Source organism: Scyliorhinus torazame, unplaced genomic scaffold, assembly GCF_047496885.1.
Source record: "Scyliorhinus torazame isolate Kashiwa2021f unplaced genomic scaffold, sScyTor2.1 scaffold_1330, whole genome shotgun sequence".
Classification (NCBI taxonomy): Eukaryota; Metazoa; Chordata; class Chondrichthyes; order Carcharhiniformes; family Scyliorhinidae; genus Scyliorhinus; species Scyliorhinus torazame.
The window spans coordinates 36,075-51,603 of record NW_027309057.1 but is presented as its reverse complement, the minus strand read 5'-3'; the positions used below and the strand labels follow the sequence as shown (position 1 = coordinate 51,603).

At 48.1% G+C, this 15,529-nt stretch overlaps 1 protein-coding gene across 3 annotated transcripts in view; it reads left to right on the top strand.

Annotated features, from left to right (window-relative positions):
- The first annotated feature begins 981 nt into the window (after positions 1-981).
- LOC140407204 (uncharacterized) overlaps positions 982-15,529 on the top strand; it is a 50,524-nt gene continuing 35,976 nt past the window's right edge. Inside the window, exons 1-3 of one of the 3 annotated variants that reach the window (XM_072494871.1) lie at positions 982-2,360; positions 3,230-3,325; positions 4,356-4,433. In XM_072494871.1, the coding sequence (XP_072350972.1) occupies positions 3,310-3,325; positions 4,356-4,433 (94 nt within the window). In that variant the 5' untranslated portion in view covers positions 982-2,360; positions 3,230-3,309. The remainder of the gene's footprint in view (positions 2,361-3,229; positions 3,326-4,355; positions 4,434-15,529) is intronic. The other 2 variants (XM_072494870.1, XM_072494869.1) reach the window with 2 other exon arrangements.

Below are 15,529 nucleotides of genomic sequence, written 5' to 3'. Positions count from 1 at the left end.
AAATTACTGGAGAGAATTCTTCGAGACAGGATCCACTCCCATTTGGAAGCAAATGGACGTATTAGTGAGAGGCAGCATGGTTTTGTGAAGGGGAGGTCGTGTCTCACTAACTTGATAGAGTTTTTCGAGGAGGTCACAAAGATGATTGATTCAGGTAGGGCAGTGGATGTTGTCTATATGGACTTCAGTAAGGCCTTTGACAAGGTCCCTCATGGTAGACTAGTACAAAAGGTGAAGTCACACGGGATCAGGGGTGAGCTGGCAAGGTGGATACAGAACTGGCTAGGTCATAGAAGGCAGAGAGTAGCAATGGAAGGATGCTTTTCTAATTGGAGGGCTGTGACTAGTGATGTTCCGCAGGGATCCGTACATGAACTCGGCGGGCACTCGGCCCGTCGAACGTGGAGAATCGTCGGGGGGGGGGGGGGCGCTTTCAACAGCCCCCGACAGGCACAGCGTGGCGGGATTCACACGCTCCTCCCACCAATTCTCCCTGGGACCTTTGCTGTTTGTAGTATATATAAATGATTTGGAGGAAAAGGTAACTGGTCTGATTAGTAAGTTTGCAGACGACACAAAGGTTGGTGGAATTGCGAATAGCGATGAGGACTGTCAGAGGATACAGCAGGATTTAGATTGTTTGGAGACTTGGGCGGAGAGATGGCAGATGGAATTTAAACCGGACAAATGTGAGGTAATGCATTTTGGAAGGTCTAATGCAGGTAGGGAATATACAGTGAATGGTAGAACCCTCAAGTGTATTGAAAGTCAGAGAGATCTAGGTGTACAGGTCCACAGGTCACTGAAAGGGGCAACACAGGTGGAGAAGGTAGTCAAGAAGGCATACGGCATGCTTGCCTTCATTGGCCGGGGCATTGAGTATAAGAATTGACAAGTCATGTTGCAGCTGTATAGAACCTTAGTTAGGCCACACTTGTGGAGTATATTTCAATTCTGGTCGCCACACTACCAGAAGGATGTGGAGGCTTTCGAGAGGGTGCAGAAGAGATTTACCAGAATGTTGCCTGGTATGGAGGGCATTAGCTATGAGGAGCGGTTGAATAAACTCGGTTTGTTCTCACTGGAACGACGGAGGTTGAGGGGCGACCTGATAGAGGTCTACAAAATTATGAGGGGCATAGACAGAGTGGATAGTCAGAGGCTTTTCCCCAGGGTAGAGGGGTCAATTACTAGGGGGCATAGGTTTAAGGTGAGAGGGGCAAGGTTTAGAGTAGATGTACGAGGCAAGTTTGTTACACAGAGGGTAGTGGGTGCCTGGAACTCACTACCGGAGGAGGTGGTGGAAGCAGGGACGATAGTGACATTTAAGGGGCATCTTGACAAATACATGAATACGATGGGAATAGAGGGATACGGACCCAGGAAGTGTAGAAGATTGTAGTTTAGTCGGGCAGCATGGTCGGCACGGGCTTGGAGGGCTGAAAGGCCTGTTCCTGTGCTGTACATTACTGCTTTAAGAACAAAGAACAAAGCAAACAGTCGACCGACAATCCAGGCACAGTAGGCATCCCCCCAAACGGTAATTCTCGGACCCTAGCTCGTGTCCATGGGTCCTTTTTTCAGGACCAGCCCCTGATCCCTCGTGAAGTCCATCGCTTCTTTGGGCTCGGAGAAGTAGTGGTGTTGGCCCTGATGCGTGACCCAAAGACGAGCTGGAAGAGCAGACCAAACTTCACGTGCTTTTTAAATAGCACCTCCTTAACTTGTTTAAAGGCTGCTCGACGCCTGGCCACCTCCTGGCTTGGGTCCTGATAAATGCGAAGAACACTGTTATTCCACGTGCTGCTCTTAGCACTCATTGCCCACTGCGACGCCCGCTCCTTCTCCGCAAACCTGTAGAACCTGATCACCATCGGACGGGGGGGAACCCCCCGGACGCATCAGCTTCGCCTGTACTCTGTGTGCTTCCTCCAGCTCCTGCGGTCGTGGAAAGGCTTCAGCCCCCATCAGCTGCATCAACAGGTCAGCCACAGAAAATGTTGCATCGGCTCTCTCAGCCCCCTCCGGGAGGCCGATGATCCTCAGATTTTGTCTGCGGGCTCTATTTTCCAGCTCCTCCACTCTTCCAGCAGTCTTCTCTGTCTCTCCTTCAGCCCATCGCCTTCTAGCGCAGCAATCGTCTGTGCGTCCGCCTGCTCCTCCACCGCCTCTCCCAGCTCCTTAACATTTTCGTCCTGGGCATCCAATCTCTGGTTCAACTGATCCACTGCCTTCTGAAGTGGGTCCAAGTTATCCCGCTTCAACGACTCAAAACTGCTTTTTATCACCTGCAGCATGTTTTCGAGCGATTGCTGGATCGCCAGGTCCGAAGTCCGTAGGTCCGCCATCTTTGCTCCCGGGTAAGCATCCCCTGCACCTTGCCTTTGTCCTTTCCTCTCCCGCGGTTCCATGCAGCTCTGCCTGTTCCTCAGCACCTCTGTGGCCGTCTTTCCAGCGCTCCATAGTCCCGCAAAACCGGGGAACCAGGTCCTCAAATCCCGCCGGAGTGAGAGCCACCGAATGTGCGGCTCACTCACTCATCGCCGCCACCGGAAGTCAATCCTCCCTCCAGAATTCTGACCATTACTGTTCCTAATTTCTTCTCGGTTTTTTATTAAGTCCTACTTCAAATGTAAGGGACTGGCTGCAGCCATATTATCAGCTTGTCTTTTGATAATTGCTGTACTAATTTTCCAGGGACAAATTTCAGCTTGTAAGCAACGCAAACAAATTCCTATCCGGCTTCAATTGGTTTGGAGAGGCCTTAGCTTTGAAGTGTTTTTGTTTCCCATCACAAAATTTATAAATATTTGCCTTTTCACGGGTGAGGGGTTGTAGTGGGAGCCGATGCAGAGTGGTGGTCCCTGAATTGATCATCTTTTTACCAGTCTCTTAGTTCTCAAAATGGGTTTGCTGGGAACTGTTGCCATGTTTTCCAGCAATATGCCTTTAACACTAATTTAATATTCTTATCAAAGGTGATAAGGGATTGCCACTTGTCAGAAAATTGAGTCCATCGAGAAGCTGCCCTTGCATCTGTATTTCTGCTGAAACTAAACTTGCCTCACTAACAATGTCAGTCACACTTTCACTAACTTACTCCAAAAAATAGTTTGCTGTTAACCCATTATATGCTGACACTGAATTATTGCTTCACCAGCTTTTATTTTTTAATGATTAGTGTGATATGTAGGTGATGTATGGTAATGAAATGTGCTCTCCTTTACAGATAGTGAACAGTCCATCAGAAAAATTATAATCAATGTCCAACATCATAATTTGCTGCCTATTAGAGATGATAAACAGCAGATGCAAACTGCAAACAGTAAGTCACATAGGTGGTTATCTTTAATGCCTTTGTTTAAAGCATATTTCCCTCCGCTTTGTGTGGTTCCTGCTCTCGGTGTATGCAGGCAAGCTTTCTCATAAATTGACTCATTCTGCTTTTGAACTAGTTACTGGAATTTACATGAGATGGAACAGGATGACTCGCATCCCTCGGATTAGTTATTGTTTCCCAGTGGTCCTCAATGGTGAAGCGTTCAGTCTCAATTCCTATCATATCCTCATACTCTCATCTTTCTGAAGTTGGTAAATCAGCATGTGGCAAACCATAGGCACAAACAAGCTCTCTTCATTTGACTTCCTACACAGTGGAGGAGCATCATCACATTCTGAGCCTATCATTAATACTTAAGTATTAAGCTTTATTAGCTTTGACGAAGAGTCATCCAGACTCAAAACATTAGCTCACCTCTCTCCACAGATACTGTCAGACCAGCTGAGATTGGCCAGTCTTTTCTGTTTTTGCTTGCGATTAATATTTAAGTGTTCTATACATTTCACCATTGAGACAAAGCTCATGTAGAAGTTCAGATTACAAAAGAATCTTTGGTAATATCACACATGTTTAGGCAAAATGCAATGTAAAACAAATTATGGCAACTATATTAACTATGTTGAAGAAAATCTGCTGCACATTACTATACTAGATCATTGACCATTAACTCATCATTTACTGTAAGTATCTTTTTGTCAGGAATAAGCCATTTCAGTGTTGAGATATTTCATGTAGCTTGATGCTAGCAAATCAGACACACTTTAATTCACAGAATGCAAATGTAATTTTGATGACTTGCAGATCCCAACATACCTCTAGATCCAGTTAAATTATCACTGTTAGTTTGTTGTCAGCTTAGTTTCTACAGTTCTTACCATTTAACAAAACTGACAAATGATAAAATTCTACTTACACACAAATCAATAGTTTATGAAATAATATTTGGAGCTTATTTATATTCAAGTTCTTTCTTTTCATTTTTTTCTGCATAATGCTTAATTTGTCTGTATTGCAGAAGGACAAATAACTCTTGATTCTGATCACAAGCACAAGCTTTACAATGATCCCATTCACGACCCAGACTTATCCATAGGTAAGGCTGAATTTCCTTACTGTTTTTGAACATAGAGAAATGTTTACGGTGCAGTATTTTAAGGATCTGTCTATTGGCCAATATTAATGAATAACGGTGACTATCATTCACCTCTTCATTTAGCACATGCCAGGTAATGATGGTACCGGCTGACTATGTGTAGCTCTTCAGTATGCTTTAATGTTTACAATCAGAAAAAGAACGAAGACATGACTGCAGCCTGTTGAAAAGTTAGAACTTACCATTTAGTGCAAATACAATGTAATGCGAGCAGCAGATTTAGTTACCATGTTCTCTTACAGTGACACAGTGTTAAACCAACGTCAGACTAAAACCCGTTTGACAAAAAGCTAAAATTTCTGTAAGGAAAATAACTCTAGTTAGTTGGCACTAACCTTTGGAACCAATGTTGTCAATTACATAATTTTTTTAGGAGTCATCAGTTGCTAGCTTGTTATTTTTGAACATTTCCTATGACCTTATAAAACGATAAGAAGTGAAACGGTAATTCTGATTTTTGTTGAGACAATAAAAATAGAACAAAAATATAAGAAAAGCAAATTTTATTACAATCTATTTTCAAGAGGAAAAAGTGCATTTGCCAAACTTTATGAAACAGGTTTAAATCATTTCTCCTACCGTTTCAAATAAAATAAGAAATTCAAATTGATTCTCAGATTAAGTATAACTTGTACATCTCTTCCATGAGAAGGATTTCCTTTTGCCTTTTCTCTCTCTTCCTCCCTGCCACACCAGCAGCTCTGCTTTTTACAGTAACAGCCACGGTTGATGGAGGAATACAGAGTGAAAGTTGTCATACTGTGAAAGACATAGAAACAAAGCTGAGTACAGCACAGAAAGGAACCATTTTGGGCCCATTGAGACTGCGCTGGTCCTATCAGAGAACGATCCAGCTGTCTCCCAGTCCCAATCTTTCCTGTATACTCATGCAATCTTTTTGTCCTTCTCCAAATATTTATCCAGTCCCTTTTGCAGAATACCATTGAATCTGTCTCTATCACCCGACCTGGCTTAATTCTAACAACTTGATGCGTAAAATAAGTTATTTTTATTCAGGGCATTTTCAATTTATATACAAAACACGGGAAACGATTATCTTTATACACTTGCCATATTACAGAACAAATCCCTGCATCCCTCTTAACGGCCCACATGCTACACTTTATACTTGGTACACAAGACAATGATTCCCTGAACAGAAACAAGCCCCCTCTCCCTCACCGCCCAGGTAGACCACTCCTTAAAGAAGGCGCTGAAAAATCACCACTTTGAGAAGAACCCCTCCTCGACCCCTCTAATTTTTCCAAATGTAAAAATTCTGCCAAGTCACTCACCCACTCTGCTGCTTTGGGTGGCTCCGGAGCCCACCAGCAAGATCCGCCTCGGGGCTATCAGGGAGACAAAGCCCCCCCCCCCCCCCACAACTGCACTCACGGATCCTCCCGCCACCCCAAATATCAGGCTCAGTGCCACCCTCACTCCCAAAACCTCCAACATAACCTCTGAAAAAGCCTGCCAAAACTCCACCAACTCCGGGCAAGACCAGAACACGATAGTGTGGTTTGCCGGCCCCCTTGAACACCACCCACATTCGTCCTCCATCCCCCGGTAAAAAAACAAGTCATTATACCGGTGCCAAAGAAGATCCAGGCAACGTGCCTCAATGACTACCGTCTGGTGGCCCTGACTTCTGTCGTAATGAAGTGCATCGAGAGGTTGATCATGAAGCGCATCACCTCCATACTCCCAGAACACCTTGATCCACTGCAATTCGCATGCCATTGCATCCACAGCAGATGCCTTTTCCCTGGCCCTACACTCATCCCTCGAGCATCTCGACAACAAGAACTCCTACATCAGACTCCAATTTATTGACTATAGCTCTGCCTTCAACACCATAATCCCAGCCAAGCTCATATCAAAGCTCCAAAACCTAGGACTTGGCTCCCCACTCTGCAACTGGATCCTCGATTTTCTTTTTTTTTTAATAAATATTTTATTGAAAATTTTTGGTCAACCAACACAGTACATTGTGCATCCTTTACACAATATTATAACAGCACAAATAACAATGACCTATTTTATATAAGCAAAAAACAAAAAATGAATAAATATTAAATAACAAAAATGAAAACTAGCCCTAATTGGCAACTGCCTTGTCACAGGTTACACCCCCCCCCCCCCCCAAATCCTGGGCTGCTGCTGCTGCCTTCTTTTTCCCCTTCCATCTATCTATCCGCAAGGTATTCGACGAACGGTTGCCACCGCCTGATGAACCCTTGAGCCGACCCCCTTAGGACGAACTTAATCCGCTCTAGCTTTATAAACCCCGCCATGTCATTTATCCAGGTCTCCACCCCCGGGGGCTTGGCTTCCTTCCACATTAGCAATATCCTGCGCCGGGCTACTAGGGACGCAAAGGCCAAAACATCGGCCTCTCTCGCCTCCTGCACTCCCGGCTCTTGTGCTACCCCAAATATAGCCAACCCCCAGCTTGGTTCGACCCGGACCCCCACTACTTTTGAAAGCACCTTTGTCACCCCCATCCAAAACCCCCGTAGTGCCGGGCATGACCAAAACATATGGGTATGATTCGCTGGGCTTCTCGAGCACCTCGCACACCTATCCTCCACCCCAAAAAATTTACTGAGCCGCGCTCCAGTCATATGCGCCCTGTGTAATACCTTAAACTGAATCAGGCTTAGCCTGGCACACGAGGACGACGAGTTTACCCTACTTAGGGCATCCGCCCACAGCCCCTCCTCGATCTCCTCCCCCAGCTCTTCTTTCCATTTCCCTTTTAGTTCATCTACCATAGTCTCCCCTTCGTCCCTCATTTCCCTATATATATCTGACACCTTACCATCCCCCACCCATGTCTTTGAGATCACTCTGTCCTGCACTTCTTGTGTCGGGAGCTGCGGAAAATCCCTCACCTGTTGCCTCGCAAAAGCCCTCAGTTGCATATACCTGAATGCATTCCCTTGGGGCAACCCATATTTCTCGGTCAGCGCTCCCAGACTCGCGAACTTCCCATCCACAAATAGATCTTTCAGTTGCGTTATTCCTGCTCTTTGCCACATTCCATATCCCCCATCCATTCCCCCCGGGGCAAACCTATGGTTGTTTCTTATCGGGGACCCCCCCAAAGCTCCAGTCTTTCCCCTATGCCGTCTCCACTGTCCCCAAATCTTCAGTGTAGCTACCACCACCGGGCTTGTGGTGTAGTTCCTCGGTGAGAACGGCAATGGGGCTGTCACCATAGCCTGCAGGCTAGTCCCCCTACAGGACGCCCTCTCTAATCTCTTCCACGCCGCTCCCTCCTCCTCTCCCATCCACTTACTCACCATTGAAATATTAGCGGCCCAATAGTACTCACTTAGGCTCGGTAGTGCCAGCCCCCCCCTATCCCTGCTACGCTGTAAGAATCCCTTCCTCACTCTCGGGGTCTTCCCGGCCCAAACAAAACCCATGATGCTCTTTTCAATCCTTTTAAAAAAAGCCTTCGTGATCACCACCGGGAGGCACTGAAACACAAAGAGGAATCTCGGGAGGACCACCATCTTAACCGCCTGCACCCTCCCTGCCGTTGACAGGGCTACCATATCCCATCTCTTGAAATCTTCCTCCATCTGTTCCACCAACCGCGTTAAATTTAACCTGTGCAGTGTGCCCCAATTCTTAGCTATCTGGATCCCCAGGTAACGAAAGTCTCTTGATACCTTCCTCAACGGTAGGTCCTCTATTTCTCTACTCTGCTCCCCAGGATGCACCACAAACAGCTCACTCTTCCCCATGTTCAATTTATACCCTGAAAAATCCCCAAACTCCCCAAGTATCCGCATTATTTCTGGCATCCCCTCCGCCGGGTCCGCCACATATAGTAGCAAATCGTCCGCATACAAAGATACCCGGTGTTCTTCTCCTCCCCTAAGTACTCCCCTCCACTTCTTGGAACCCCTCAGCGCTATCGCCAGGGGCTCAATCAGTAATGGGGACAGAGGGCATCCCTGCCTTGTCCCTCTATGGAGCCGAAAATATGCCGATCCCCGTCCATTCGTGACCACACTCGCCACTGGGGCCCTATACAATAGCTGCACCCATCTAACATACCCCTCTCCAAAACCAAATCTCCTCAACACCTCCCACAAATAATCCCATTCCACTCTATCAAATGCTTTCTCGGCATCCATCGCCACTACTATCTCTGTTTCACCCTCTGGTGGGGCCATCATCATTACCCCTAACAGCCTCCGTATATTCGTGTTCAGCTGTCTCCCCTTCACAAACCCAGTTTGGTCCTCGTGAACCACCCCCGGGACACATTCCTCTATTCTCATTGCCATTACCTTGGCCAGGACCTTGGCATCCACATTTAGGAGGGAAATTGGTCTGTAGGACCCGCATTGTAGCGGGTCCTTTTCCTTCTTTAAGAGAAGCGATATCGTTGCTTCAGACATAGTCGGGGGCAGTTGTCCCCTTTCCTTTGCCTCATTAAAGGTCCTCGTCAGTACCGGGGCGAGCAAGTCCAAATATTTTCTATAAAATTCGACTGGGAATCCGTCCGGTCCCGGGGCCTTTCCCGTCTGCATGCTCCTAATTCCTTTCACCACTTCTTCTACCTCGATCTGTGCTCCCAGTCCCACCCTTTCCTGCTCTTTCACCTTGGGAATTTCCAGCCGATCCAAAAAGTCCATCATTCTCTCCCTCCCATCCGGGGGTTGAGCTTCATATAATTTTTTATAAAATGTCTTGAACACTTCATTCACTCTCTCTGCTCCCCGCTCCATCTCTCCTTCCTCGTCCCTCACTCCCCCTATTTCCCTCGCTGCTCCCCTTTTCCTCAATTGGTGTGCCAGCAACCTGCTCGCCTTCTCCCCATATTCATACTGTACACCCTGTGCCTTCCTCCATTGTGCCTCTGCAGTGCCTGTAGTCAGCAAGTCAAATTCCACATGCAGCCTTTGCCTTTCCCTGTACAATCCCTCCTCCGGTGCTTCCGCATATTGTCTGTCCACCCTCAAAAGTTCTTGCAGCAACCGCTCCCGTTCCTTACTCTCCTGCTTCCCTTTATGTGCCCTTATTGATATCAGCTCCCCCCTAACCACCGCCTTCAACGCCTCCCAGACCACTCCCACCTGGACCTCCCCATTGTCATTGAGTTCCAAGTACTTTTCAATACATCCCCTCACCCTTAAACACACCCCCTCATCCGCCATTAGTCCCATGTCCATTCTCCAGGGTGGGCGCCCTCCTGTTTCCTCCCCTATCTCCAAGTCCACCCAGTGTGGGGCGTGATCCGAAATGGCTATAGCCGTATACTCCGTTCCCCTCACCTTCGGGATCAATGCCCTACCCAGCACGAAAAAGTCTATGCGCGAATAGACTTTATGGACATAGGAGAAAAACGAGAACTCCTTACTCCTAGGTCTACTGAATCTCCACGGGTCCACACCTCCCATCTGCTCCATAAAATCTTTAAGCACCTTGGCTGCTGCCGGCCTCCTTCCAGTCCTGGACTTCGACCTATCCAGCCCTGGTTCCAACACCGTGTTAAAGTCTCCCCCCATTATCAGCTTTCCCGTCTCCAGGTCCGGAATGCGTCCTAGCATCCGCCTCATAAAATTGGCATCATCCCAGTTCGGGGCATACACGTTTACCAAAACCACCGTCTCTCCCTGTAGTTTGCCACTCACCATCACGTATCTGCCCCCGTTATCCGCCACTATAGTCTTTGCCTCGAACATAACCCGCTTCCCCACTAATATAGCCACCCCCCTGTTTTTCGCATCTAGCCCCGAATGGAACACCTGCCCCACCCATCCTTTGCGCAGCCTAACCTGGTCTATCAGTTTCAGGTGCGTTTCCTGTAACATAACCACATCTGCTTTAAGTTTCTTAAGGTGTGCGAGTACCCGTGCCCTCTTTATCGGCCCGTTGAGCCCTCTCACGTTCCACGTGATCAGCCGAGTTGGGGGGCTTCCCACCCCCCCCCTTGCCGATTAGCCATCATCTTTTTCCAGCTTCTCACCCAGTTCCCACGCAGCTGTATCTCCCCCCGGCGGTGCCCCCCCGCCCATCCTCTCCCGTACCCGCTCCCCCCTTTCCCCAGCAGCAGCAACCCAGTAATTCCCCCCTCCCACCCCCCCCGCTAGACCCCCCGCTAGCGTAATTACTCCCCCCATGTTGCTCCCAGAAGTCAGCAAACTCTGGCTGACCTCGGCTTCCCCCCCGTGACCACGGCTCGCACCGTGCGACGCCCCCTCCTTCCTGCTTCTCTATTCCCGCCATAATTATCATAGCGCGGGAGCCAAGCCCGCGCTTCTCCCTTGGCCCCGCCCCCCATGGCCAACGCCCCATCTCCTCTCCCTCCCCACCTCCCCCCATCACCCCCTGTGGGAGAGAGAAAAGTTACCACACCGCAGGATTAGAACATAAAACCCCTCTTCGCCCCCCCCCATTCGCCTCACCACTTTGTCCAAACGTTCTTTTTAATAATCCACTCATTCCAGTTTTTCTTCTACAATAAAAGTCCACGCTTCATCCGCCGTCTCAAAGTAGTGGTGCCTCCCTTGATATGTGACCCACAGTCTTGCCGGTTGCAGCATTCCAAATTTTATCTTCCTTTTATGAAGCACCGCCTTGGCCCGATTAAAGCTCGCCCTCCTTCTCGCCACCTCCGCACTCCAGTCTTGATGAACGCGGATCACCGCGTTCTCCCATTTACTGCTCCGAGTTTTCTTCGCCCATCTAAGGACCATTTCTCTATCCTTAAAACGGAGGAATCTCACCACTATGGCTCTGGGAGTTTCTCCTGCTCTCGGTCCTCGCGCCATAACTCGGTATGCTCCCTCCACCTCCAACGGACCCGCCGGGGCCTCCGCTCCCATTAACGAGTGCAGCATCGTGCTCACATATGCCCCGACGTCCGCACCCTCCACACCTTCAGGAAGACCAAGAATCCTCAGGTTGTTCCTCCTTGCGTTGTTTTCCAGTGCCTCCAACCTCTCCACACATCGTTTCTGATGTGCCTCCTGTATCTCCGTCTTCACCACCAGTCCCTGTATATCGTCCTCATTCTCGGCTGCCTTCGCCTTCACGACCCGAAGCTCCCGCTCCTGGGTCTTTTGTTCCTCCTTTAGCCCTTCAATCGCCTGTAGTATCGGGGCCAACAGCTCTTTCTTCATTTCCTTTTTTATCTCTTCCACGCAGCATTTCAAGAACTCTTGTTGTTCAGGGCCCCATGTGAAACTGCCACCTTCCGACGCCATCTTGGTTTTTGCTTGCCTTCCTTGCCGCTGTTCCAAAGGATCCGCTGCAATCCGGCCACTTTCCTCTCCTTTTTCCATCCGTGTCCAGGGGGAATTCCCTTCTGGTTTACCGCACGGTGTTTTTAGCCGTTAAAATTGCCGTTGGGGCTCCTATCAAGAGCCCAAAAGTCCGTTTCACCGGGAGCTGCCGAAACGTGCGACTCAGCTGGTCATCGCCGCACCCGGAAGTCGATCCTCGATTTTCTGACCAACAGACCACAATCAGTAAGAATGAATAACAACACCTCTTCCACAATAGTCCTCAATACCGGGGCCCCGCAAGGCTGCGTACTTAGCCCCCTACTCTACTCCCTGTACACACACGACTGGGTGGCAAAATTTGGTTCCAACTCCATCTACAAGTTTGCTGACAATACGACCATAAGTGGGCTGGATCTCGAATAACGACGAGTCAGAATACTGGAGGGAGATGGAGAACCTAGTGGAGTGGTGCAGCGACAACAATCTCTCCCTCAGTGCCAGCAAAATTAAAGAGCTGGTCATTGACTTCAGGAAGCAAAGTACTGCACACACCCCTGTCAGCATCAATGGGGCCGAGGTGGAGATGGTTAGCAGTTTCAAATTCCTAGGGGTGCACATCTCCAAAAATCTGTCCTGGTCCATCCACGTCGACGCTACCACCAAGAAAGCACAACAGCGCCTATACTTCCTCAGGAAACTAAGGAAATTCGGCATGTCCAAATTAACCCGTACCAACTTTTACAGATGCACCACGGAAAGCATCCTATCTGGCTGCATCACAGCCTGGTATGGCAACTGCTCGGCCCAGGACCGCAAGAAACTTCAGAGAGTCGTGAACACTGCCCAGTCCATCACACGAACCTGCCTCCCATCCATTGACTCCATTTACACCTCCCACTGCCTGGGAAAGCGGGCAGCATAATCAAAGATCCCCCCCCACCCGGCTTACTCACTCTTCCAACTTGTTCCATCGGGCGGGAGATACAGAAGTCTGAGAACACACACAACAGACTCAAAAACAGCTTCTTCCCTGCTGTTACCACTCCTAAATGACCCTCTTATGGACTGATTTCATTAACACTATACCCTGTATGCTTCAGCCGATGCTGGTGCTTGTGTAGTTACATTGTATATCTTGTGTTGCCCTATTATGTGTTTTCTTTTATTCCTTTTTCTTCTCATGTACTTAATGATCTGTTGAGCTGCTCGCAGAAACATACTTTTCACTGTACCTCAGTACACGTGACAATAAACAAATCCAATCCAATCTGTGATACTGACATGTGCAACTCTGTGCACCACTTTGACTTGAATTAGGCTCAATCTTGCACAAGAGGTTGAATTTACATTACACAGGGCTTTGCCGCCACATCAAACCGCCCACCCCAGCTCTTCTCCCACTTCCGTTTTACCTCTTCCATCGAGGCTTCCTCTCCATTAGCTCCCCATAAATATCCCAGGCACTACCTTATCTTATCTCATCCTGTAGCCACCTAAAATGGCTGATTCCCTATTAATTTGGCCAAAACCCGATTTAAAATGGCTAACTGAAAAGGCTGATGGGAAAAGCAGCCAACAGGACACAAACGGACAGCTGCAGACAGAATAGCGTATTCGGCTCTGGGGAAGTCGGCCCAGATACTCAAGACTATTAGCAGCACATCAACCCAGACATCTGCAGTTTAATCGGCTATCCCCGGGAACAATTGCAACATATTAGCAATTGAATGCCGGGCCAGACCTGTCGGCGCCTGCAGTGGCCGAAACAAAGACAGGCGAACGACCACCCCTCGATCGAGGAATCGCCCCATTATTGGAGCATATCGAACCCAGTGATTGGGAACAAGTCCAATCACTTGGGACTCAGGGTCAAGGGCCGCCCCGAGAGGCGGGAAGCCCCTGGGCCCTATAAAGTGAGGGGCCAACTTCAGATCTCTCTCACTACTTCACCTGCTCGCAGCCTTCGCAAGAACCTTCAGCAAAGAACCGTAAGTTTGACTCCAGCGATCGCTGCCCGATAAAGACTCCTAGCCATCGACCCGTATCAGCCTTTTGAATCCGATTCGATAAGCCATCAGATCCGATTCGATAAGCCATTTGTTTCCCTGACCTGGTGACCCCTTCCTAAAGTTAAGTATTGGCCAGTAGTGGTAGGTTTCGATATAGATGGTAGGATTATTGTGTATTAGTTGTTGTATATAATAAATGACCGTTGATTTCAATCTTACTAAGCGGTGTGCTGACTTATTAATCATAACTCGAGCTTGAACCACGTGGCGGTATCAGAAAGATACCTGGCGACTCGTGAGCAAAGGTGACATAATCAGAGCTAATAAACTAAGGCTAAAAAGAGCAACAATCCTCAGACATTTAATCTTTTCCAGCAACGACAGGGGTGGCAGCCTCGGAAACGTGGTCAACTCCTTTGTCACAAAGTCCCTGATTTGCAAATATCAAAACCCATTACCCCATGCCAACTCAAACTTCTCCACCAACTCTGCAAACCTGCCCTCCACGAACAAACCCCTGAACCTCTCTATCCCCTCCCGCTCCAATGCCCGAAACGTTGAATCCAACCCTTCTGAGATAAATTTATTATCACAAATCAGCACCCACAGCGTCACACCCTCAATCCTACAATGTTGCATGCACTGATTTCAGACCCTGAGCAACACAACCGCCACCATTTGGCCAGAGAGAACAGAAAAGGTGCCAACACCAGTGCCCTCAAAGTCGTCCCCCTACACGACGCCTCCTCCATCTGCACCCACACCAACCATTCCCTCATGACCCACTTCCGAATCTTCTTCATGTTTGCCGCCCAATAGTAATTCAGCAAATTTGGCAAAGCCAACCTCATCTCTGCTTGTCCCTCTCCAAAAACACCTTCCTAACCCAAGGTATCTTGGATTTTATATATAAAATCCGAAATTAATCTATTTACCTTCACAAAAAGAACTTGGGGACAAAAATCGGGAGACTCTGAAAGACAAACAGAAATTTCTGTCAGACTGTCATCTTCACAGTTTGGACCCTCCCTTCTAACGAAAGAGGGAGAATATCCCACCTCTTGAAGTCATCCCCTCTACCAAATTAGTCATATTCAATTTATGCAACTGAGCCCAACTATGCACCACCCTTATTGCCAGATATGGAAATCTCAACTTGAACAGCCAAAATGGCAACTTCTCCTCCCGTGCATCCGAGCAATAATCAGGAGCACCTCTCACTTTCCCACATTGAGCCTTTACCCTGAAAACACCCCAATCTCTGTCAATATTCCCATAATCCTATCCATACTAACCACCGGGCCCGTGACATACAGCAGCAAGTTGTCTGCATACAAGGACACTCGATGCTCCATCCTCCCTCTCTTTATACCCCTGCACACCGTTGAAGCCCCGGGAGCCCTGTACAGCATCCTGATCCAACCCCTCTAACCCCGGCTCAAAGCCAGACCGCCCCAACACTTCAAATAAGTAATCCCACTCAACCCGGTCAAACGCTTTACCCGCATCCATAGATATTATTACCTCCATTTCCTCACTCCTTTGGGGCGTCATCACCACATTTAATAATTCCTAATATTAGAAGATAGCTGTTGCCCCTTCACAAACCCAGTCTGGTCCTCTCATAACACTGCTGGCGTACAATTCTCCTTGCGCGTTGCCAGCACCTTGGCCAACAACTTTGCATCCACATTTTAAAATGATATTGGATGAAACAACCCACACTCTGGATCCTTATCTTTCTTTAAAATAAGCAAAATAGAAGCTTGTGCCA